Source organism: Schistocerca americana, chromosome 1 (genome assembly GCF_021461395.2).
Source record: "Schistocerca americana isolate TAMUIC-IGC-003095 chromosome 1, iqSchAmer2.1, whole genome shotgun sequence".
In the NCBI taxonomy this organism is placed as follows: Eukaryota; Metazoa; Arthropoda; class Insecta; order Orthoptera; family Acrididae; genus Schistocerca; species Schistocerca americana.
Window position 1 is genome coordinate 1,123,376,903 of NC_060119.1, and position 26,813 is coordinate 1,123,403,715.

Sequence of the window (26,813 nt, forward strand, 5' to 3'; positions counted from 1 at the left end):
TACACACACACACACACACACACACACACACACACACACACACACACACACACATACACACAAATGCATTGATTAGCATGTCTTGCAATACTTGGGACAGTAAAACTTGATGCTATTGTCATATAGTAATGAAAAGTAAAAGATAATTAGTATTAGGTCAGAAGAATGAGCTTTACAAAGTATGGTTTGCTTATTCTGGTCATATCCAATCTTTCCTTTTGCTTCAATAAAATGACAACTCCGTGCAAACAATTGCTAATGAGTGTCACATTTTTCGCAGCCATTCTTTATGTCCCAGACAAAATTTATCCAGACAATTTCTAGACAAATTTTAGGGTTCTATAAACACTATACTTTCTAAGTTTGTGCTTCTTACTAAAAAATATTACTTTGTGGTGTCAACAGGTCACATCGACCACACAAATTACAGTCTTTGGAATATTAACTGCTCTGATGAGCCGCCATGTTTAATTCAGTCTGCCTTTGTACTTCATGCAGTGTTCATGTGTATCAGTCTTTATGGTAAAATATATGTGTATATAGAAAACTTGGGAACTGTTTATTACATATATTATGATCCATATCCAGAATCCCATAGCTTATTATAATGTTGCACAGGTTAGTACAAAGCAATTTTATACCTTTGAATCTCCTCTTTTTGTTGCGTAATGTAATGGTGTTCTGCCATTATGATCTGCCACATTCACACTGGCTCCAGCTTGTAAGAGCCTTTCTGCAAATTTTGTAATGTCCTGCAATAGATCATACATATGTTGCTCTTTGTCAAAGAATAAGAAAAGAGAAATTGAAAATAAAGTAAGTTTGCATTACTATTCAAACAGGGGTTGTGTTATAGTACCTTCTATGATTTTCTGTCTTCACATGTTACAGGCAGTTACATTCCTTACAATAAATTTCATGCAAGTATGTAAAGTATTAATAACATTTTAAAGCAGTAAGTGGAGGCTCTACATTCCCTGGTTAGGTCATAAAGCTGCATGTCTACTTTTGTAAAGGAGTTATGAATATATACTGTAGCTATCAGAGTTTTATTATTTAATTTTTGGTCCAATAACACAGCACGCATTAATACCTTGACTTTTTTTTATGTATATTGTATAGTCCACATTTGACATAGTGGTGTAAGCATTGTATGATGTAACTACCACAGCCAGGTTTTATGTATCTGAGGATGGCATTACAACATACTGCTGAAGCTAGTAATCCAGTAATTATGTTAACACAATGATCTCAACAAATAAATTGGTTTTCAAAAGAAGACTACAATACAAAATTATAGATTGCCTCCAGCAGTGAATGATCATGTCAGGTAGCCATAACATATTAAAATATGAGAGAAAAGAGACAGCAGCTCCAGAACAGAAAAAATATGAAAACATGTGGGTGATTCAAACAGAAAGTGCAGAAAAAACATAAAAAAAGGAAAGGAAAAAAGATTGGATGAATCTAGAAGAGAACTGGAAAATTTTCAATATTTTAGCCTTGGAAGAAAGCATGTTGAATAATGAACACTTAAGGTTATAGTAAGATGCTCTGTCTTACAGGTTATAAGACTCATTTACAGAAGCAGCAGAAAACTTTTAAAAAAACTTAGTTATATCTGTCCCTCTGTTCTGTTGAGATTTGAAAACCTGAGAGCTTAAAGCTGGATGACAGTGTAACATGCGAGACAGAGATTACTACTAAACCATCATGCACGAGTTAATAAAATTGAAAAGCTAAGTGCATTGTATGTTACAGAGGAGGGAGGGGGATGTGAAAAATAGACCAGATCAGAAAATGAAAGATGTAGAAAACTAAAATGGAGTGTAGGAAGGAGTAGTTATTGTGTAGAAATGGTGAGACCAAAAGAATTAACATAAATTAGTACAGATGGGTGGTAAGAACTGAGGACATGTAGCACCATCTCCCACCTGGGAGTTGTGAGAAACTGGTGTCTGCGGGGAAAATCCAGATAATGTGTGCGGTGAAACAGTCGCCAATGTCATTACTGTCATGTTCTATAGCATGCTCTGCAACCCACAGAACAAAGACGTCCTCCTATACCAAAGATACCAACCATTTTATAGATCATCTGAAATCCGTGCCCACCCCATTACCATCACACACCTTGCTTGTCATCATTGATGCCACCTCCCCTCTGTACCAGCATCCCCCACATACATGGTCTTCAGCTGCTGAACATTTCCACAGTAGACGCCCACCTGATTCAAACCTACGAGATCCTTCCTGCTCTCCTTAATCAACTTTATATTTACCAACAATTACTTCACCTTTTAGGGGCAGACATACAAACAGATCAGGGGTATGGCCATGGGAACCAGAATGGCTCCTTCCTATGCCAACCTTTTCATGCATTGCTTGAAGGAAGCTTTCCTGGGATCCATAACCCTTCATCCCCTGGTTTGGTTTAGATACATTGATGACATCTTTCCATGTGGACTCAAGCTGAGGGTGACTTTTTAAAATTCCTGGGATCTCTAAATACCTTCTTCCAATTTAATTTCACATGGTCCTATTCTTAATCCCATGCCACTTTCCTTGATTTTGACCTCATCTTCACTGAAGGTGATGTTGACCTCATCTTCACCGAAGGTGATGTTGACCTCATCTACACCAAAGGCCAGCTACACAGTTCTGTGCACATTAATCTTAATAACAAACAACAGTACTTCTATTCTGACAGTTGTCATCCTTTTCAGGTCAAACATTCCCTCCCATACAGCCTTGGCATTTGAGACAAACATATTTATTCAGGTGCAGACTCTTTACAGCAATACACCACCACTCTCATCTCAGCCTTCACTGGACATAATCATCCCAATAGCCTAGTACAAAAGCAGATGTTTTGGGCCACCACATCCAATCCTGGTACTGCTAATACCACAAAAAATAAAAAATAAAAACATTCAGAGCACACCACTTGTCACACAGTACTATCCTGGTCTAGAATGTATTAATCAGCTACTTTGACAAGGCCATGACTTTCTAAACTCACGCCCTGAAATGAGATTTATTCTGTCTGAGATATTGCCTACAATACCTAGAATAGCTTTTTATCGCCCTCCCAATCTCTGCAATATCATTGTAAGACACTATGCTTCTTCTGAACCCATCTCCCTATCCTATGGTTCCTACTACTGTGCCCCCCTCCCCCCTCCCCTGCAAGACTTGCCCTATGAACCCTCCTGCCACCACCTATTCCAGCCCTGTAACTAACACAACATATTCTATCAAAGGGAGAGCCACCTGTGAAATGACACATCATATACCAGCTGTTATGAAAACACTGTTCAGCACTTTACATAGGCATGACTACCACCTAATTATCAGTCAGGATGAATGAGCATGCTGTACAACATGAGTCATGACCTTGGTGCCTGTTTCAGCACACTCACCATCTGGATTCTTCCCCCAGGCACCAGTTTCTCACAACTATGCTGGTGGGGAATGGAAGTACAACATGTCCTTGATCTGACCTTAATTAATGTTAATTCCTTCTATCTCAGCACTTCTTCACAGTACTCATTTCTTCACTCCATTTCAGTTTTCTGAATCTTGCTTTTTCTGACCTGTCTACTTTTCACCATCCCTTCCCACCTCTGTGGGAATGCACTTAGCTTTTACTCTTACTGACATTTTCATGGTATTTTAGTAGTAATCTTTGTCTTGCATATTACCCTGTCTTCCACTTTTAAGCTCTCAGGTTTTCAAATCTTGACTGGTGCAATCTCCAACAATCAGTCTTCCCTTTTCATCCTGTCCAGTAAGTCTCCCCCGACCCAGGGTTCTGGATAACTTTTCTGAACTGCAACCCTTCCCCTAAACCTCTGCAGTCCTTTTCTTTCACCCCACTTCCTTCCCCTTACACTCTTCTGCCAGAAGAAGGAGCCACTGGCTCCAAAAGCTGGTACAAGCTAAACCTTTTTGTGTGCGCGTTCTCCTGCCGCTGCTTGTTGAGTAGATTTTTGTATCCATTCATTTACATTATATTGTCAATAATTATTTATTTTTGTTAAAATATTTACACAGAAAGACTACTAAAAAAGCCTTTGGGCTAGGTCTTCTCCTGAAACATACACACACACACACACACACACACACACATTCATGCAAACATAGCACACACACACGACCACTGTCTTTGGCTCCCGAAGCCAGTGTGTGTGTGTGTGTGTGTGTGTGTGTGTGTGTGTGTGTGTGTGTGTGTGTGTGTGAGAGAGAGAGAGAGAGAGAGAGAGAGAGAGAGAGAGAGAGAGAGAGAGAGAGAGAGATAGAGAGAGAGAGAGAGAGAGAGAGCTGTATTTTCATGAATGTGTGTGTGTGTGTGTGTGTGTGTGTGTGTGTGTGTGCAAGTTTTTGGGGAGTAGCGAACTACCCTTTTCATAATATTGTTGTTATTTCAACCTGGATTGTGCATTGTTTGGTTTTGTCTTCAAAGAAAGGTATCTCAGAAACAATAATTCCATCAACTAAAAAAAGGACATGTTTCTGCTTGTCATGTCATTGCACACAGATGTAAATAACAGCCTACACAACTGTTATCTTTCATAGCCAAAGATGACTTCAACTGTCCAAAATTAGGAATAGTTTTGATGTTATAAGAACACTTATTGATTAAAAATGGTAATCACTGACAAATCACAGCCAAGAGAAATACAGACAGGCTAGATTATGGGAAAATCAGCAATGAAATGAAAGCAACAGACACATTAGCTATAGTCAATAATTGATGCTTCATATCCTCATATCATCTTTTGATATTATTTCTTTCATGGAAGGATGTGTAAGACTTTCTGTGTAACAGAAGAATAATTTGATTGCCTCCGAGTGTTTCCATTCTCTACCATGTAATGGAATACCTCGTTATGAATGCCAGCAATTATGGCACTTTTTATTTATGTCTGCATCTGATAGTATTTCCAGGTAGACATTTATTTCATTGTTGTTCAAATGTGTTTTAAGTGTAGACATTTAACAGATTCCATTCTCATATCTGATGTAATTAATCAATTTATCACATTTTTTCTATTATGTATTTACAGTACCCTGACATCTGCACATCTATCTGATAGTGTGTGGAGCGATGATACTCCACAATCATCTACAATATTTGGATCAGCACCAGCATCCAGCAGCATTTCCAGCACCTGAAACATAAATAAACACAGATAAATAATATGACCATTCATGCAAACTGAATTATGTTCGCTACACAATGTTTAAAGCTTATAAATTCAAATATAGATGAACAAGTAGATTCTTCTGGTCATAAAACCATCTTCAGCTTGCAAATTATGATTTATTAGCCTCACAATGCACATAATTTAAATCATCTGATTCAGGTAAAGGAGAAACATCAAAAATTTTGTAGTAGAACTTGAACAATTAGAAACTAATGGAAAGAACAGAATCCTAATAATTATAGTTCCATTTTTTCATCTCCCATGTATTCTTCTACCTAACAGTGGCATTTCTTCTGCAGAATCTGCTGCAGTCTACTTTTGAGAATATCTCGCTTCATATGAAGTATGTTTTGCCTCTTAATTTATAATATACTTTAACCTTCAGATCTTGTGGATTCTGTATGTAGAATTTCAATTTGTCTGTGGGAAACATAAAATTATCTTTCTTTTTCATGTTGTTTGTGTGGCTCCTGAAATAATTTTTGTTTGCTGTGTAAGAAGATGATAATTTCATAAATGTATAGGGAGGGAATAGTTAGGATTTGTGGTTTCCAAAATAACAAACAGCAAGATTCTTTTTGCTGTGCTAATTATTTCTAAATTTTATAAAAAATCAGCTTTGGTGAGTGTTGGGGTGAACATTCTTGATGAGGAAAGTGTAACATAAATGTTTGACATATAAACAGAATTTTCTATACCCCTTTGGCAAAAATGTTTGTAATTTCGAAGTCCACCTCAGCGTTTTGATATTCTAATATGTTACTGCAGACTATGGACAAATCTGTTCAGTAAAAAAAACACATACTATCATTATATCATGATAATGCACAACAATGAGTACTGCTCTATATTAGAAGTAATGGGAAGAGGTAATGCTTGCAAACACAGTTGATAAGTAAGAGTTAACTTTTTTATATCAAAGCAGACTTACAAAATCTGATTTTAAAGTTTTTCGCAATTTTTTTACTGCCACAGCACAATAAATAGGGGGCATTTTACAAGCACTTCTTAAAAATTACTTGATTATTGGGATTTGTAGACATTATATGCATAATGGTGCTTCCTGTTGAAACATTCAAGCGGTGTCCTGGAGACATTTTCGCTGGTGGCTCTGAAGTCCAACAGGCGGCTTGGCATCCACAAGCGAGGCAAATATGAGTCACTCCAGCAGGAGGGCTAGTCATAAGCTCATGTCTGCATGATTGTTTTGCAGCTAAGTCATTTAGCCATACTTGGTTATGCATCTTGCTTTTTCACTGAGTAATGTGCACCAGAGCAGACAGGAGTGCTCCATACGATGCAGATGTCTTAACCACCACAGGCAACGTTGCTTGAGCATGGCAGTGATACTCTGTTGTTTTGCAGTTTTCAGAGCCATATCATTTGCCACATGAACCTTCCATGATATTCCCAAGATGCTCCATAAGCACTGCAGGCAAAAGGTGTTGAGCTTTTGTTCATGTTTGGCATTCGACATCCAAGTCTCAGCTCCATACAGGAAAAAACTCAGCACACATAATGGTACACAAGTACTTTCGTTGACAATGTAAGATGTTTGTTGTCCCATGCTTGTGTGCGAAACTTTCCGAAAGCAATGACAGCCTTTCCTATTCTTGCATTTATCTCGTCATCCGGGGAGAGAGCTTCTGTCAGATAGCAGAATTTGTCGACTACCTTCAGCAAGGAGCCATCCAGTTTCATGCCAGTTAGATCAGTGTATCCCTGTGCCATGACAACCGTCTTCTTTACATTTATAGACATGGAGAGGAGGTTGCATGCAGTAGAGAATTCATCCACAAGCTCATGAAGATCATCTTGAGTATGTGCTACAAATGTAGCATCGTCAGCAAATAAAAGGCTATTTACAAGCAAGTCTTCTTGGAAGCACTTGGATCTGGGTAGAGAAATGATGTAGAGCTTCCCATCAACTCTGGTATACAGATGAAAGCCCAGGTTAGTTTCACCAAAAGTGAATGCTGACAAAAAATATTGAACAGAGTGGGAGCCAATATGCAGCTTTGACGAACCCCTCTTTTCACAGCAAACAAGTCAGATGTGATTCTGACAAAGACCACAGCAACTTCCATATCTCCGTGAAAAGCCTTGATCATCTTTAGGAGCTTTGGAGAACATCTTGGTCATCAAGATGGCGGCTAGTGTTAAAGTAAATCGTGTATCTCCGCGAAAACAAGTAAAATTCGGTGGAAAAAAGAAATCGTGTATGAGTTGTAAGGACGAGATATCAAAGCTAAATGAACGTATAAAAAGTCTACAATTCATAATCGTTACTCTAAAACAGGATATAAAAGAACTTCAATCGGGAAAATATGGGAAGCAAGAAGACATGCTCCACAGGAAAATGGGAATCAGTGACTGAAGAAAACTCTATCCAGGAAGATAAATCTCAAAGAAGCAGTGTAACTTTAATACAACAAAACAGTGTGCAAAAATCGAATGTAGTAAATCATGGAATACAGCCATCTCAAGAAAAACTGTTGCAAGGAACTGAAAGTAAACAAAAATGTGTGCAAACAAACAACTCTAGCATGGTAGCAGAAAAGCATGTAAACAGATCAAACTTTCCTCGAAATCGCGAACCTCCAAACATACTGGTAGTGAAAAGTAAACTGTCAAATTCTCAAAGAAAGTTATTGACTGATTCTAATATCGTGTGCAAAAACAGATTAAGTGTGCTATCAGAAAAAACGAACAGACAAAGTGAAGCAAATATACAAATGAAAGTTTCGGAACCGAAAACAACAAACGAAAACAGTCAACATAAAAAACAAGATGCTGGCATTATTTATTTATTTTCTGATAGTCATGGAAAAGGACTGGCACAGATCATGAACGAAAAACTAATAAATGAAAGTGTTATTGGATTTGTGAAGCCAGGTGCTCCACTGTGAGAAGTTACTCAGCATATTGACACACACAGTAACCATGGAAGTTGTAACTCTTGCATTATTTTAGCTGGCGCAAACAATGTCTACAAGAACAAGGCAAAATTCGCTTTGCGATCTTTAAGGGAAACATTGGCAAAAGTTATGGACATGAAAGTGTTCGTAATAAGCATCCCTATCAGACATGACCTCATCAAAACATCGTGTGTGAATGCAGAAATCGAAGCAACTAACCGAAAGTTCGAGAAAATATGCAAGCTCTTCAGCAATGTGACAGATATTAATGCAGACAGTCAAAAAAGAGAAGATTTCACTACCCATGGTTTCTATAGAAACATGAAAGGGAAAGTAGCACTGTGCGATGCAATCATGGAACAATTAAACCGAAATCAACCAGGCTTAGTGCAGCCTCCAATTGTAGCAGCAGCAGCAATGGAATCACCAATTTCAAATGAAGAGCATATTACTCCAATGACTTCAGGAAGTGTTGAAGTGGAAAGAAGAGGATCCCCATCTACCCTAGTTGCAGTTCCTCAAATTACAACTCCAAAAATTACAGCAGAAACGCCATCACACTACAAGTCAACTCGCCCAACACGAAACAGGAAAGAACCACAACGTTTTTTATGGCAAGTGATTCCAGAGAAATGTTGATTTCATCTTCTAAAACATCACTCTGGGAAGAAAACTTCAACTGTAAAAGTGTTAAAAATGATATGTCATGTGCAGCTGTCAAACATAAGGTAGGCCTAAACAACCTAGTAAATAAGTCATCGTCGAAATTTATGCTCCTGCACCAAAATGTACAATGCTTATCAAATAAAGTTAGTGAGATAGAAATATTGTTATCAGATGAACTAAAAGAAGTGTCAGTTATATGTGTTAGTGAGCACTGGTTATCAGAAAATATGTTACATCACACAAGGATAGAGGGCTTTACCCTTTCATCTTTTTTTTGCAGGTAAACCTCCATGCATGGAGGAACATGCATATATGTTAGAGAGGATGTCAAATACGATAATTTAAAGTTCGCTAACCAGCTAGGGGAAGAGCAAAACTTTGAAATTTCTGCTACACAACTGACAAATTTAAATATAATTGTTATTTGCATATATAGAAGCCCAGATGGAAACGTAACTACTTTCATTGAAAATCTTGAGAAGTCACTTAACAGTATAAAAATAGTTAGTAAAACAACCATCATATGTGGTGACTTTAATATAGATTTCAACAAGAACTCAAAAGACAGATTAAACCTTGAGGCCTTATTAAAAACCTACAATATACATACAACTACCAAATCCCCCACCAGAGTCACCAAATCGTCAAGCAGTGCTATAGATCAGATACTAATAAATACAGATAAATATTTATACAAATCTGGAAATATGAATACAGGTTTCAGTGATCATTATGCACAGTTTATTGAATTCCCAGTAGAGACTGCAGGAAATACTGAACAACAAACGACAAGAAGAGGTAGAAATTTTAGCAAGCACAACCTAGAACACTTCAGGCACTTACTAAAAAAAGAAACATGGAATGATATAGAAAACTATGAGGACACATGTAAAAAGTTTGACATGTTCATGGAAATATTCTTCCATTATTTCAATATTTCTTTTCCAGTTAAAAACCAAACGTTAAAAACTAGAAAAAGAAATGTTACATGGTTGACAAAAGGCATTAAAATATCATGTGCTGAAAAGAGGAGACTTTATGAAATCTCATAAACACAAAATGTTACAGAAGAATTTCTGGTGTATTTCAAGAATTATAAGAGAGTGCTTCACAAAGTCATAAAAGAAGCTAAAAAAACAACAAATGATTACCATATAAAAATGAAAGCCATGTGGAAGATAGTCAGAGAACAAGTAGGAAATGAGACCTCCCAAAATGTAAATCTCCAGGTAATTCAAGATGGCAAAAAAATTACAAATCCAGAAGAAGTAGCCAATGCTTTTAATACATACTTTGCAAATATTAGTGAAAAATTGCTCTCTGGCATAAAATCTTCAAATAAAAATCCTGCTACAACACCATCAAATCAAAATAGAAACTGCAACTCCCTATTTCTTTCTCCAACCAACCCTAAGGAAATTATACTATCAATTAGAGAGTTAAAAACAAAATTTTCAACAGGTGTGGATGAGATTCCAGATTATGTCTTTAAAAATGTGGGTGACCCCATTGCAATACCATTAGCCCACATTTTCAACAGTTCATTAACAAATGGAGTCTTTCCTTCCTGCTTAAAGACAGTGAAACTGAAACCACTGTTCAAAAAGGGTAAGAAAGAAGACATAGCCAATTATAGACCTATTGCCTTGCTATCTACACTTCCGAAAATACTAGAAAAAAATTTTCATAAGAGGTTGCTAGATTTTCTAGAAAAGTGCAAAATATTATCCACAACCCAACATGGCTTCCGGAAAGGCCGATCAACAGAAACAGCAATATATGAATTTCTGGGTGAATTACTTGAAAAAATTGATAGTGGACAAAAAGTAACTGGCATATGTCTTGATCTGTCTAAGGCTTTCGACATCATAGAGCACACCCTATTGCTGCAGAAGCTTGAAAGAATTGGTATCAGAGGTATGCCTAACAACTGGCTTAGATCACACCTTACTGACCGCAAGCAAGGAGTAGAAATAAATTTTCACAAAGAAAATAAATCAACAAGACACTATTCTGATTATAAAGCAGTAAAATACGGAGTACCGCAGGGCTCGGTACTGGGCCCCATCCTATTTTTGATATATATAAATGACCTAACATCAACCAACCAGTACCATAGCACTATCCAGTTTGCAGATGACAAAATCATATTATTCAGTGGGGAGACTGCAGAGATACTACAGACAAGACTGTCTGTAACAAATGTTGTAAACTGGTTCAACCAAAACAAACTAATAATTAGTAAAAGTAAAACAGTAGCATTAAATTTTCATAATGTCAAGAGAAACACTGAAGAGGATATAAGAATTCAGATGTCAGACACAGATATTGCAAGTGTGCCTAATACAAAATTTCTGGGGGTCTGGCTACAGGATAATTGTAGATGGGAAACTCACATTGGCAACATATTAAAGAAGCTAAGTACCATGTGTTATTTAATGAGAGTGCTAGAAAACTGCTGTCATAAGGACTGTCTAATGACAGTTTACTATTCTAATATACATTCTGTCCTAAAATATGGGATCACTTTCTGGGGTAACTCGCCATCCTGCCTAAAACTCTTCAGGATGCAAAAAAGAATAGTGAGAATCATGGCTGGAATAAGAAGGAACAAACCATGTAGACCATTATTTAAAAGGATGGGGATTCTTCCCCTTCCATGTATTTTCCTATTTGAAAGTGCAATGTTTATAAAGAAATATACAATAACAAATCCTAGTATCCTCGCCAAAAATGAAAATGTTCATCATCATAATACAAGGCAGAAAACTGACTTTCATGTACTCATACAAAAACCAGTTTGTGCCAAAAAGGAACATTACACCATGGAAAAATTATCTACAATAAATTGCCAAGAGAAATTAAAGTAAAGACTGATTTAAAAAATTTTAAAGCAGCATTAAAAGAATATCTGTTGACACATTGCTTTTATAGCGTGGAAGAGTTCCTCCAAAAACCTTGAGAGTCTATGTGATGATTATGCAAATACTGTAACCATTAATACTGTCCTATAAATACATTCAGATGTAATTCTCAAGTTTATAATGGGGTTCAAGTATAAGTTGTATACCGACTTGCCCAGTATATGAAGTAAAATTCTGTGAATGTAATTCTCTAGTGTACATGTCAATTCATAGTGTAGAAGAGTTCCTCAAAAATCCTTGGGGCTTAAGTGAGGATCATGCAAATACTGTAATCATTAATATTGGCTTATACATGTTTTCAGTTGTAAACTTCAAGTTTCTAATGTGGTTTAATTATAACTTACACATTGACTTGCCCAGTATATTAAGTGCTGTAAAATTTTGTGAACATAATTTTCTAGTTTCTAAAGTGTTTTAATTGTAAGATATACTTTGACCTGTCCAATATCTGATGTGCTGTACTGTACATGTAAGATTTACTGGACCAATAAATACAATACAATACAATACAATACCCTATCTTCAAAAATACTGCATACAGTCCTTCTCTGCTAACTGTGTCGAAAGCCTTGTTTAGTTTGATAAAGGCAATGAACAGAGGGGCTTTTCCTGAATTTTCTAGAGTGTGAAGATCATATTAACTGTAGATCATTGGGGATGAAACCCACATTGTTCATCAGGGTATATGCACTCGGCAAGCTTCTAAGTCTGCCCAACAACACACGGGCAAATGTTTTTCCAGGTATCCTCAGAAATGAGATTGCACAGTGATAGTAGTAATCGCCGTGATCACCTTTACCTTTGAATAAAGTATTAATATTGGCACCATGCATGTCTTGCAGCACAGTACCCTCAGCCCAACATTTCAGTAAGAGGTTGAAAAGCAGTGGAAAAACTGGCACAAGTTTTATAATTTTTATGGAGATGTTGTCTTTGCCAGGGCACTTCCCACATTTGAGCTGTACAATTGCTTTTTGAAGCTCCTCTATAGTAGGCGTGGCATCCAAGTCATGATAAGGTGTCATCTGAGGAATTTCATCCATTGCATTTGGACTAATGTTGATGGGATGTGAATAGAGGCTGAAGTAATGTTCTACCCAATGGTGTAATTGGCAATACGTACAATTTTTATAAGTAATAAGTTAGTGTATTTGAGATAAATACTGGTAGCTGCCACAAACTATGAGACAGTAACAATAATTTCATCATTTTCCAAAGATGCTATCTTGAAGACCTTCAGTAACTTAAAATGAGTGTAGATAACAATATTCAAAATGAAGCAGTTGCTAAGTACATCATCAGTAATTGCTGATAAACTTCTATGAACTAATTATCTTATTCAAAATACATACAATGCAGTAAAACTACCAGAAAAACTGCAAACAGTTGGTGCCTACTTATTTATATTCTACTGCTTAAGTACTATGACCATCTTAGTTTCTATTGGTATCAAACGAAAATTCAACTGAGAAAATTAATAACTTATTAGACAGGATTTCTGTCTACTATTTACCTTCAGGAAGCAAAATATGTAGTACTACCAATAGACATAGAAGTAGGAAAGAGAATTTTCCAGCTTTCGGAATGAATAGTTCCTTCCCTGATGAAGAACCTAATAGTACTGAAACCTGGGAGGGGTCTTACTTCTATATGGTTTTTTGCTGTAAGAAAAGCGGCTCATTTACAGTAAGAATTATCATTTATCATGTAACCAACAGGAACAATCAATCCACGAATCCAGACAATTAGATAATTTTCAGAAGGAATAACTAAACCATATATTTTTAGTTTTGCTGTGAATTTATGGAGTGTCTCAATTTATTACTTTACTAGCTGACAAACTTGGCATTGCCCAGGTATTCATTTTTTCCATTTTTCTAGTAGAAGCCAAAACAAAAAATGAACTGTGTTTGTAGTGTAATATCCCAGCCAGACTCTGTATGCTGGGCACAATTGCTTCACATGTCTACAATACGATTTTGTAAATGTTTCTATAGAAATGTATATTTACCATATGAAAGCTCTGGCAGGTCGATAGAAACACAAACAGACACATACATACACACAAAATTCAAGCTTTCGCAACAAACTGTTGCCTCATCAGGAAAGAGGGAAGGAGAGGGAAAGACGAAAGGAAGTGAGTTTTAAGGGAGAGGGTAAGGAGTCATTCCAATCCCGGGAGCGGAAAGACTTACCTTAGGGGGAAAAAGGGACGGGTATACACTCGCACACACACACATATCCATCCACACATATACAGACACAAGCAGACATATTTAAAGACCAAATAAATATATCTTTCCCGCGTGGATTGTTTCCCTCTATTATATTTGTATAGAAATGCCTATTCATACCTCTAAAGATTGCTTTTGTTTTCACCTACAGCCATTTGCACTTCGCAGTTGAAAGCTGTCAAGAGTGCAGGCAGGTGTCAGGGATTTCCTTAAGTTGACTCAACTGTAGAAGTGTCTTACTGGTGTTATAACTTCAAGTTGAACAAATATATTTTAAGGAAGACGCAATACATGAAAGCCACAGATCAAGTAAACAGAGTCAGACGTGTGTACACTTTAACAGTCAAATCATAACTGAGTCCAAGTCTAGCGGCCGCTGGCTGGCTGGCCACTTAGGTGACGCCGCTGCTGCATGACTGGCCGACAACGCCGCATGTAGAGGATGCGCGTAACTGCGCGGCAGCAATTTGAAAGATCAGCGAGTCACAACACTTTTCCCCCCTTTGAAGTTTTTTCACAGGTCTTGATGAAGGTGGCCTGTAGATTGCTAATGTCCATAGGTGTTGTTTGACTGGCTGTGAAGTCTTGAGGAGGAGGCTTCCCGGAAGTGTCCCCGATGATAACGGGTCGAGATGACAGGAGACATGGGGTTCAAATCTGCTGGGGACCCGTGCACCAATCTGCCCATTGCAGCAAGTCCAGTTTTTATAACAGGAGACGTGGGTGATGTAGCTGCGTCTGTAGGAGAAGGAGACGAGTAGAGTTGCTCCGACAGATGATGGTCATCTGGTTCCTGCATGGGCATGTCTCCTGGTGGCGTCAGTTCTTGTGCTGGCACAGATATAATGGTGAGAGGACTGCGTTGTGAGTAATGAGAGATTCCAGTATCCTGAGCATCAGGTAGAGCCAAAGGTAGTGTAGCGCATCCAGAACAGGTGTTGCCGGCACACGAGGCCAAAGCTGGTCCGAATGACGCACTGCAAAACCCGTGTCCATCTGGATTTCATACAGGCATTGCCCACGGTGTCATAAGATGCGGCCAGGACTCCATTTTGGCCACCTGCCATATCCCCGTACCCATACAAGGTCATCGGTGTTGAACCGGCAAAGCGAAGGCACCCGCGGCCATGAGGTGGAAGGCCACAGAAGATGAAGTAGCGTGTGGGGCTGTTGGCCATGAAAGAGCTCAGCCGGGCTGTGGTCGCCCATGGGGGTGAAACGGTAAGAAGCCAGAAATTGGAGAAGCACATCATCAGCAGCAGAAGAAGTCAGGAGTTTCGTCATTTGAGCCTTAAATGTGCGGACCAGTCGTTCAGCCTCACCGTTTGACTGTGGATGGAACAGAGGGGCCGTGACATGCATGACGCCGTGACAGGCACAAAAATTCACAAAATCGGAAGAGGCAAATTGTGGACCATTATCAGTAACAAGAGTAGAGGGAAGGCCTTCCAAAGAGAAAATGCGAGCTAGAGCATTGGTGGTTCCCGCAGTGGTAGGCGACGTGCAATGGACAATGAAAGGAAAGTCAGAGTAGGCGTCAATAACAAGAAGCCAATAAGTACCTAAAAAAGGTCCCACAAAGTCAGCATGAATATGCTCCCAGGGCTTCTCAGGCGAAGGCCATGGAGACAAAGATGACTTCAGGGTGGCGGCCTGTGATGCACAAGGGCTGCGGGCAGCGACCATGTGTGCGATTTCAGAGTCGATGCCGGGCCAGTACACATGACAGCACGCCAGAGATTTGTGCGAGAGACACCCCAGTGCCCTAGGTGAAGGAGGCGCAAGACCAAAGAATGCAAAGATGCAGGTACCACAACACGCAGGGAAGCATTTTCGGTGGGAAGGAGGATAACACCATCCCTAGCCGTGAGGCAGTAACGCAAAGCGTAGTAGTTCCGCAACGGATCAGAAGTCTTAGCAGACAGACGATCTGGCCAACCCTTCTGAATACAACGTAAAACCTGGGAGAGGGTAGGATCAGAACCTGTGGCAGCCGCCAGCCGGCCCCCGGTGATGGGGAACCCGTCCACAATCTGCTGCTCATTAACATCCAGGTGGAAACACAAAAGTTTGTCCCTATCGAATGCCAGATCAGGACCCATGGGAAGGCAAGACAGTGCATCAACATTCACATGTTGAGCCATCGGCCGGAAATGAATCTCATAATTGAAATGAGACAATTAAAGAGCCCAGCGCTGGAGGCGGTGTGCAGCCTTGTCGGGAAGTGACGTTGATGGATGAAACAAGGAAACAAGTGGTTTGTGAAACGTAACAAGATGAAATTTGGATCCATAAAGAAAACACCAAACTTATGAAGAGCATAAATAATGGACAAAGTTTCTTTTTCAATTTTAGAATACTTTTGTTGGGCATCCGTGAGCATTTTGGAGGCATAAGCAATGGGTTGTTCAGAACCGTCAGAAAAACGGTGCGCAAGGACTGCACTGACCCCGTATTGAGAGGCGTCCATGGCAAGAACAAGATGTTGGCCAGGTCGATAAGTAGCCAGGCACTGGGCCTGTTTCAGCACAGTCTCCAATTTCTGGAGCCGCATCGCATGACGCGGACCAGTGAAAAGGCACATTTTTATGCAACAGGCGATGCAACGGCTGAGCCACCAAAGGAGCAGATGGTAAAAACTTGTGATAGTATACTATTTTCCCCAAGAAGGCCTGCAGTTCCTTAACAGATGTAGGGCAAGGAAGGGCATCGATTGCAGTGACAGTTTGCTGAACCAGACAAATACCATCCCAAGAGAGTTGAAACCCCAAGTACGTGATAGATACCTGAAAAAATTTTGATTTCTGAAGATTACACTTAAGACCGGCAGTCTGTAAGACATGAAAAAGTGTGCGCAGATTTTGAAGATGTTCATCAGTGGTGGAGCCAGTGACAACAATGTCGTCCTGGTAATTTATACACCCGGGGACAGTGAGCAATAATTGTTCCAAGAATCGCTGAAAGAGAGCAGGGGTGCTGGCAACCCGAATGGCAATTGTTGGTATTGACAGAGGCCGAAAAGCGTGTTAAGGACCAGAAACTGCTGGGAAGCAGCGCCGAGAGGAAGTCAAAGATAAGCTTCTGACAGGTCAAGTTTAAAAAAATACTGGCCTCCAGCAAGTTTAGCGAACAATTCTTCAGGTTGAGGCATAGGGTAAGTGTCGATAAGGCATTGAGCATTTACAGTGGCTTTGAAATTGCCACAGAGACAAATATCACCATCTGGCTTAGCAATCACAGCGACAGGAGAGGACCACTCACTGGAAGTGACAGGAAGCAAGACCCCTGATGCAGTGAGACGATCCAGCTCCCAGTTGACCTGATCACGAAGGGCCACAGGAATGGGCCAAGCCCGAAAAAATTCAGGCCGAGCAGTGGGTTTGAGCGTGATATGAGCTTCAAAGTCATTTGCATGGCCTAACCCAGGAGAAAAAAGGGACAAAAATGTCGTTGACAAGGAATCCAATTGAGTAGAAGGAATAGTATCAGAGACGATATTGACAGCGTCATCTATGGAGAACCCAAAAACGCGAAAGGTTTCGAAACCAAAAAGATTCTCCACGTTACTATGGTCGACCACAAATATGGGAACAGTGCGAACGACAGATTTGTAAGATACCTCAGCATCAAATTGTCCCAAGAGAGAAATCTTCTTTTTATTGTAAGTCTGTAATTATCCTAGTGACAGGTGACAGGATTGGAGAAGCCAACTGAAGATACGTCTGAGAATTGATGATAGTGGCAGCAAAACCAGTATCCACCTGAATGCAAACATCTCGACCAAGTATTTGGACAGTGAGGAATAACTTCCCTGAAAGGGAAGAAGTACAATTGACAGACAATATAGCATCAGAATCAGCGTCATGTTCATGAACATCATGTATATGGGCGGATTTGCACATGGATGACACATGACCCTTTTTTTGCATTTGTGAAACACGGCCCAACGTTGTGGACAATCTTCTTGTGAATGTTTCGTAAAACACCATGGACATGAAGGAAGTTGCTGTGGATTTTGCTGCAGTTTCTTAGAGGTTTGTTTACGGTTAGGCCGACACTGCGCTTGGGAGCATACTGCAGCCACACCATCCGGCGGGGACACGCCACACGCTTCGTCAACATCGCACAGAGGTTGTATTTCCCCAACATCACCCCATGCCTCTATTTGCGCTCCAGCAGCGCGAGAAATTTCAAAAGACTGAGCGATGGATAGGACTTCATCTAGAGTCGGATTTGCGAACCGAAGGGCATGTTGCCTAACTTCTTTGTCGGGCGCCGATCGGATAATAGCATCCCATACCATGGAATCAGCGTAGGATTCTTCATGAACTTCAGTAACAAATTGACACTTTCTACTGAGGCCGTGAAGTTCATCAGCCCACGTGCGATAGGATTGATTCGGTTGTTTTTGACAACGATAAAAGGCAACACGAGAGGCTACGATATGCATTTGCTTTTGAAAATAGATGGACAGAAGTGAGCACATTTCAGCAAAGGACAAAGACACAGGATCTTTTGAAGGAGCCAATTGCAACAACAACTGATAGATTTGAGGTGAAATCCATGAAAGGAACAGAGACTTACATGTTTGTTCGTCCGCGACATGAAATGCTAAGAAGTGCTGTCGAAGACATTTTTCGTAATCAGACCAGTCTTCTGCCGTCTCATCGTAAGGAGGAAAATGGGGTAGAGACAACAACGAGAGATGCCCCGCATTTGATGACATGACGAAATCACGAATCGCATTTGTGAGAAGCGTTTGCTGTTCTATAAGACCTTGCAATAGTTGCTCTAATGTAGCCGTGGAAACATGTGGGTCAATGATGGAAAAGAAAAATCACTACCTCGTTGCCAATTGTTATAACTTCAAGTTGAACAAATATATTTCAAGGAAGATGCAATACATGGAAGTCACAGATCAAGTAAACAGAGTAAGACGTGTGTACACTTCAACAGTCAAATCATAACTGAGTCCGAGTCTAGTGGCCGCTGGCTGGCTGGCCGCTTAGGTGGTGCTGCTGCTGCATGGCTGGCAGACAGCACCATATGCAGAGGACATTCGTAACTGCACGGCGGCACTTTGAAAGATTGGCGAGTCACAATAACTAGTAAAGAATAAATATATTAAAACTTCATGCATGAAGCGGTACGTTTTCATGCATCTCAGTGTTTATGATGCTATATCTCTTGAACTATGTGTCATACAATGATATGTTTACACAAGCACATTTAGCAGCATATGTGGACACTGTCTGCAATTTGTGTTGCACACAGAGTTAGTAGCAAAGAAGTAATAAATTTAAACGTCATGCACAATGTGGCAGTTTTTCAGGTATCTCAGTGTTTATGACATGATATTGCCTGAACTATATGTGGTACCATGATAAAATTTTGTAGGTGCATTCACTGGTATATGTGGTTACTGTCTGCAAAATGTATTGCAAATAGAGTTAGTAGAACAGAAGTAATAAATTTAAATGTCATGCATGATGCACCAGTTTTCACACATCTCACAAATTATAATGTTGTATCTCCCCAACTATGATAGGTAGATGGTTCTTACTCAACAGGGTTTCTTGCATGACAGTAAGGGATATGTCTACCAAGTTTGGTTGAAATATGTCTAGTGGTTTAAGAGGAGATGTGGGACATACATGCACACACACACACACACACACACACACACACACACACACACACACACATACATTTTATAATATGTATGGGCGTCGCTTGAGAGATTGCTGAAGATCTTTGCACCAGTGTATAGAACTCTGTATAGACCTTATACAAGGAAGCAAGTTCTACATGAAAATTATTTTCTCAGTTTTATTGCATTTGTGGAAACCATTATTCAAATGAAACTGATTTTAATTTTAAAAATGTGCATATGGTATGGTTTGGCCATGAGTGCTCTTTCAAGGAGTACAACAACCTGGTGCACGTCTTTTTTATTTGTTGACACTTTGGTAACTTGCATGTGGGCCATTCCGTGCCAAGTGGTCTAATATCGAAAAATGTTCCCACATGACCATCATGGATTTTGATGAAATTTTGTATGAAGATTCACACATGTTCTCAATGAACACTGGTAAAGTTTCAGTTTCAGAAATTCAATACTTTCGGAGATACAATCACTTGTTTAAGACCATAGCACAGCTTTCTATAGTGCGTCCTTGAATTTTCAGCAACTTTGAGATGAGATATCTGTGTAAGCATTTGTATGAAAGAAACAAAACGTGGCCATCTTATACAACTTTTAGAGCTCTTTAAAGTAAAATATTAAGAAAAGGATTTCTGAGCAATTTTCATATAGATAATTTGAAGCAAAGTTGGGCAAAAAAATAGCTGTTTAAAAAAAATGTGAACTTTAGTTTTTTTATATCTCCAAAAGTAATTGTGGGATGTACATGAAATTTTGCACACCATAACTCACCAACACAAGGTCTTATATTATAAAATTTCATTCTCCTATTGCTTTCCATTATTTCACAAATCTAGGGTTAAGTTGCGATTTTTCAAAAAGTGCTAAAAATGGTGATTTTTAGTCAAATTTTTCAAAAAAGTGTTTCCTCCAAACTCTTCTAAACTATGGTCATTAGAAAGAACATATTCTAAACTATCTAGAAAAGTGGATTTGGTTTTGCAATGCAAGCATATAAGGCCCTAAAAAGTAGCATCATCAAAAAGGCGCACTGGAAGTTTGAACACATTTTTCTGGTACTCAAATTAGTGCCTTGAATAATTGAAATAAGAAGATCTGGTAAATAGGCAATGAGACTGTCAGAAAAACTTGAAAACTATGAGAAGTAGCCCTTCTGCTTTTATCGTAAGTGCTCATCTGCATAAAACTCTTCTCATTTGTAAAAAAATAAGAATAAAAGATATAAAAAGAATTCAATGAATAACAGCTTCATATTTTTTGTACTTCTCAAAATTGTAAATACTTACAAGTGGAAAATGAAGACCTAATTTTTGGATTCAATTGTATAAAACATTTTTCCAAAAAAGAATCGGTTTGCTTGAATCATGCATCAAGTGATGTAAATTTTCCAATAAATATTGCAGAGATTTTAATACCTATGTGTTGTAACCTGTGAATTTTTGTCTTAAAGTTATTAGGGAAACATGTGAAATTGGTTGGTTAAACATCTAAGAGTTTTAATTTTGTATTTAATCACACTTAAATGTAGCCTACTACCTTGGTAAATACATAACCACTAGTTTCACAGAGAAAATTCACAAGATTCACTGTTTATAGAAAATATAATGGCAACAATTACTTTAACAATCAGACTGTTTCATTATTGTGAGCCTTGTTTGAACAATCAATATTTCAGTGGTGTGTTTGCAGCATAGTGAGTGGGTTCTCTTGACTGAGTGTGGCTTGTTAAGTGATTCCTAAGACCATCAAAGTTTGCAATCTAATTTACAAAAAATTGTTTTGATTGTGTCTTTTATAGCATATATCGTTTATTAGATTTTTTCATTGGTATTATACATTGTGTATAATTTCATTCAGTAGCAATTTGTCTGAAATTTAAGCAGATTATAATTTGCACTTAGAGGCCAAATACATTATTTAGTTACTGATTAGAGATGGATGCAGAAGGGAGCAGCATACCTTCCTGCTCAATTTGGCAAGGACATAGTGGAACAAAGTGTCATGTCACTTTCTTTCTCAAAAAAGTAGCTTTAAAATGGTTTGCGGATTTTAGTGATGAGGAAAAAGAGTTGTTGGTCCGAAATTCTGAAGCAAAGCTGGCCAACACCTCTCAAGGTTGCCTACACCATGAAGCCCTGTTATTGGCACAATATGAGAGGTTACAAAAAAAATGCTTCAATCCCTTTGTGAAGGTGAATCATAATGTTAAGGCAGGAATTCGCACTCTTGATACAGAAACAGCTAATAAGGCTTCTGATATGTTGAAGAAGCAGCTTGTTAATAACATAAAACCAGATCAGAAAATTTGTCCGGCTTGCAGGACTACCTTAAATAAACACTTGGACGAAGCTTTATCAGCCTCATCATCACATTCTGATGAGGACTTTACACCAAGAAGAATTAAATAGTAGCTTATTGTCTATTGGTATTTCACCCCTGAAGAGAACAGTAAGCTACAGAGATAAGCCCCAATATGTGAAGAAGAAAATTTGAAAGGCTCAAAATGTGATTAAAAACAGAATTGTAAATGCAATGGGAGTAGACCGACAAATTGAAGATGCTAGTGAAATTAAGGAATGTGGAAACTGTGCCGACTATGCACATTTGCTGACTGAACTGAAAGCCAAGAAGCAGAATGCAATTCATAAAGAACAGATGCAAATTTTAACCTTGGCACCTGTAAGTTGGACAGTCAGACAAACAGCAGCTCAGTACAGCGTGTCCGAAAGAATGGTGAAGAATGCTCGGAAGCTTAAGGCAGAGAATGGCATTCTGGCACTTCCTGAAAACAGGCAAAGCAGGAAATTACCAGCAGAAGTTGCTAGTAGAATGCGAAATTTTTTTGAAGATGATGAGTATAGTAGGGTGTGCCCTGGAAAAAAAGCTAGTATTTCAGTTAGACTTTTAGATAGAAAGACATATATGCAGAAAAGATTGTTACTTTGCAATTTACGGGAAATGTATGTTATCTATAAGAATATAAATGGTCCAGAAATAGGGTTCTCAAAGTTTTGTGAACTTAGACCCAAATGGTGTGTAACAGTAGGATCAGCTAGAACGCATGCAGTTTGCATCTGTGCAATTCACCAAAATGTTAAGCTTATGCTTAGCGGAGCTGGTATACGTGAAAATTATAAGGAGATTCTCTGCAAGGCAGTTTGCAGTTTGAACTCTAAACAGTGCATGCTACATCGCTGTGAAAGTTGTCCTGGGCCCGAAGCTATAGCATCTGAAATTGCTAGCTATTTCCTAGATCATGAGCCACAGGAAGTTATTGTGTTTAAGCAATGGATAAATACCGAGCGGGCCACACTGGTCACGAAGCAAATGGTAGTGGATGAATTTATTGAAGATGTAAAAAATAAAATATGGAGTCTGTCATGCCATCATTACATTGCCAAGCATCAAAGCTTGCATCTTAAAGGCCTTAAATGTCATCTGAAAGATGAAGAGCTTGTTGTCCTAATGGATTTTGCAGAAAATTATTCTTTTATCATTCAGGATGCAGTGCAAGGCTTCCACTGGGACAATAGTCAAGCAGCAATTCATCCATTTGTTATCTACTTTCGTCAAAATGAGAAAGTAGAATCTTTTAAGTTTTTTATCAAGGAGCTCATCAAATATATAAAAGCATGGTTTGCACAGATATCCCACATTCATTATTTCAATGATGGCTTCAGTGCTCAATATAAAAATTTCAAGAATTTCCTAAATTTGTGCTATCATAAGAGTGATTTTGGAATGACAGTCGAATGGAATTTTTTTGCTGCTAGTCACGGGAAATCACTTTGTGATGGGATTGGAGGTACAACAAAGCGGTTAGTAGCAAGAGCAAGCTTGCAACGACCACTTAATGGACAAATTCTTACTCCCCTAGATCTGTTTCACTTCTGCTCTGAAAGCATTACTGGAATTAAATTTGTTTTCGTCAGTAAAGATGAAATTGAAAAAATATTGTCACAAGAAGAGAGGTTTAAACTTGGATAAACTGTAGCAGGCACTAGAGAAAATCATCACTTTTTACCTATTGATGAAACAACAATTCAGGTCAGCAGAGTTTCAAATGATATTTCATCTTATCTAGCTAAAATGGGTCACAGTAATGAAGGAGTCATATTAATGTCTGCTCTCCAACCAGGACAATATGTTGCATGCATCTATGAAAACATGTGGTGGATTGGGAATATCTGTGAGACCTCCACATAGCAAAGGGATGCATTAATAAACTTTATGCACCCACATGGTACACCAAATTCATTTTATTGGCCACCAAGAAGTGACAAGTGCTGGGTTCCAGAACACCATATTATTGAAGTTATTCTAGCTCCATCAGTAAATTTGTCTGGCCGGCAATACACCATTCCTCTTGATATTCATCAGAAAATTAATGTAGCATATCAAAAATTGAAATAGGTTAGAGGAAACAATCTAAGGAACCCAAGAGTGCCTTCTAATTTTACACAGGGCACTTAAATAATTTTACTATCAGGCTTGGGAACCTGTGTAAAGAAACCCTTATCAGGCTTGGGATCCTGTGATAAAGAAATCCACCCATGGCTGTTGATGCTAAGCTATCGGGCGTGGCCCCTATGGCAATGGGAATGCTGGTTTTCTCAGGTGAAATGAAACTAGCAGTGGTTAAGCCACCATGGACCATAGCAACTCATTTATACACTTCTTTTCCATCAGTAAGCTGGTGTTGTTCATTAAACAGCAACTAATAATTAGATGATTATGCAAATAAATTTTACGATTTACATTCATTCTTAATAATAATTTTGTGTGTGTGTGTGTGTGTGTGTGTGTGTGTGTGTGTGTGTGTGTGTGTGTGTGTGTTCGTGCAAGAGATAGAGAGAGACAGAGAGAGAGAGAGAGAGAGAGAGAGAGAGAGAGAGAGAGAGAGAGAGAGGGGGGGGGGGGGTGACAATTAAGAAATAACATTGTTTCTATTTTTATTCTTTTGCTATTTGGACTTAAGCTAAGTCCTATTCATCAGGACTTCTTATTTCACTTATCCCAGACATTAATAAACATGTATAAGGCAAAATAAAAGATTTCAGGTATAATTTGAGTGCCAGAAAAATGTGTTCAAACTTCCAGTGCACCTTTTTGATGATGCTACTTTTTAGGGCCTTATATGCTTGCATTGCAAAACCAAATCCACTTTTTTAGATAGTTTAGACTATGCTCTTTCTAATGACCATAGTTTAGAGGAGTTTGGAGAAAACACTTTTTTGAAAAATTTGACTAAAAATCACCATTTTTAGCACTTCTTGAAAAATTGTCAACTTTACCCTAGATTTGTGAAATAATGGAAAGCAATAGGAGAATGAAATTTTATAATATAAGACCTTGTGTTGGTTAGTTATGGTGTGCAAAATTTCATGTAGGGCCTACATCCCACAATTACTTTTGGAGATATAAAAAAACTAAAGTTCGCATTTTTTTTAAACAGCTAATTTTTTGCCCAACTTTGCTTCAAATTATCTATATGAAAATTGCTCAGAAATCCTTTTCTTAATATTTTACTTTAAAGAGCTCTAAAAGTTGTATAAGATGACCAAGTTTTGTTTCTTCCATGCAAATACTTACAGAGATATCTCATCTCAAAGTTGCTGAAAATTCAAGGACGCACTATAGAAAGCTGTGCTATGGTCTTAAACAAGTGACTGTATCTCCGAAAGTATTGAATTTCTGAAACTGAAACTTTACCAGTATTCATTGAGAACATGTGTGAATGTTCATACAAAATTTCATCAAAATCCTTGGGGGTCATGTGGGAGCGTCTAGACCACTTGGCGTGGAATGACCCATGTCAATAATGATGAAATGATGATAAGGACAACACAACAGCCAGTTTTTGAGCAGAGAAAATCTCTGACCTGACTGGGAATCAAATTCAGCCCCTGCATGGAATTCAGTCATGCTGATCACTGTAATGGAGCTTGCCTCCTAGGAATTCTTGTATATCAGTTGTCAATTTCATAAAAATTTTTGCCAGATTTGGGTTAATTTTCACACTACTGTTCTGATAATATATTTTTATTTTCCATATTGATTCATTTTGCAATCTTGATCTTAAACTATAAAAATTAGCTGTCACAAGTGTCAACTTAAATGATCCAGTAACTACTTTACAGCAAAGATAATATTTTTATGATTTTTATGTTTCAGTTTTCATAAAACAAAATTTTTGTTTCTATTTATGTTTTTTCAATTTTATTATCAACAATAAAGTAAATATTGTAAAAAAGACAGGATGCTGCTATTTTTCAGTCAGAAAGAATTTGCAATCTTTTTCAGGAATTCTTTAGCCACATAAATTTTCATGTAAATAATTATTCCTAGAAAACATTATGTAAATTATATCTGAAAAGCAGTTTCATTTAAGAGACTTACTAATTTGAACCAAATCCTGTTCCATAAGGTACTAGAAACTATGTTCATAATATATAATGTAATTTTGGCACCAAGCATATCAGATAGCATCAGAGGTGGATTTTATTATTGGTAATAAATACTCTAATCCAGAATGATAGTTTCACTCTGCAGTGGAGTGTGTGCTGATATGAAACTTCCTGGCAGATTAAAACTGTGTGCCGGACTGAGACTCGGACTCGGGACCTTTACCTTTCATGGGCAAGTGCTCTGCTCTACCAACTGAGCTACCCAAGGATAACTCCTGCCACCGTTGGATAAGCAGCTGCCAGCAGAAAGTCGTATACTCCTAGCTCACTTATTTGTTACATAGTTTAATTCTTAATCTCTTTGCATGTTTTTGGTACTTGCATTGTTTAATTCATAAATTTCGGGCATATTATAGTATTTGAGAGTTGTAGCATCGCATTTTAGTACCTGAATGGTGTAAATTAGCATAGTCGTCTGTCTTCTGTTTTTGTTTTGAACGGCCAGTGTCGGTTGGTCAGAGCCAGTGTGCTCCCTGCCGCCGTTAGATAAGCAGCTGCCAGCAGAAAGTCGTATACTCCTAGCTCACTTATTTGTTGCATAGTTTAATTCTTAATTTCTTTGCGTGTTTTTGGTACTTGCATTGTTTAATTCATAAATTTTGGACGTATTATAGTATTTGAGAGTTGTAGCATCGCGTTTTAGTACCTGAATAGTGTAAAATCACGTAGTCTCCTTCCGCCGCCGAGCTGTGTGCCAGCAGTGCGCAAGTAGCAGCATTACTGCATTTACTA

General features: G+C 38.3%; 1 protein-coding gene across 1 annotated transcript in view; it reads right to left on the reverse strand.

Annotated features, from left to right (window-relative positions):
• The window catches only part of LOC124551018 (serine/threonine-protein phosphatase 6 regulatory ankyrin repeat subunit C-like), a 404,623-nt gene that overhangs the window by 146,756 nt on the left and 231,054 nt on the right, over positions 1-26,813 (reverse strand). The window contains exons 12-13 of the mRNA XM_047125868.1: positions 5,070-5,171; positions 642-752 (exon numbers count right to left, since the gene is read on the reverse strand). Coding sequence (XP_046981824.1) covers positions 642-752; positions 5,070-5,171 — 213 coding nt within the window. The remainder of the gene's footprint in view (positions 1-641; positions 753-5,069; positions 5,172-26,813) is intronic.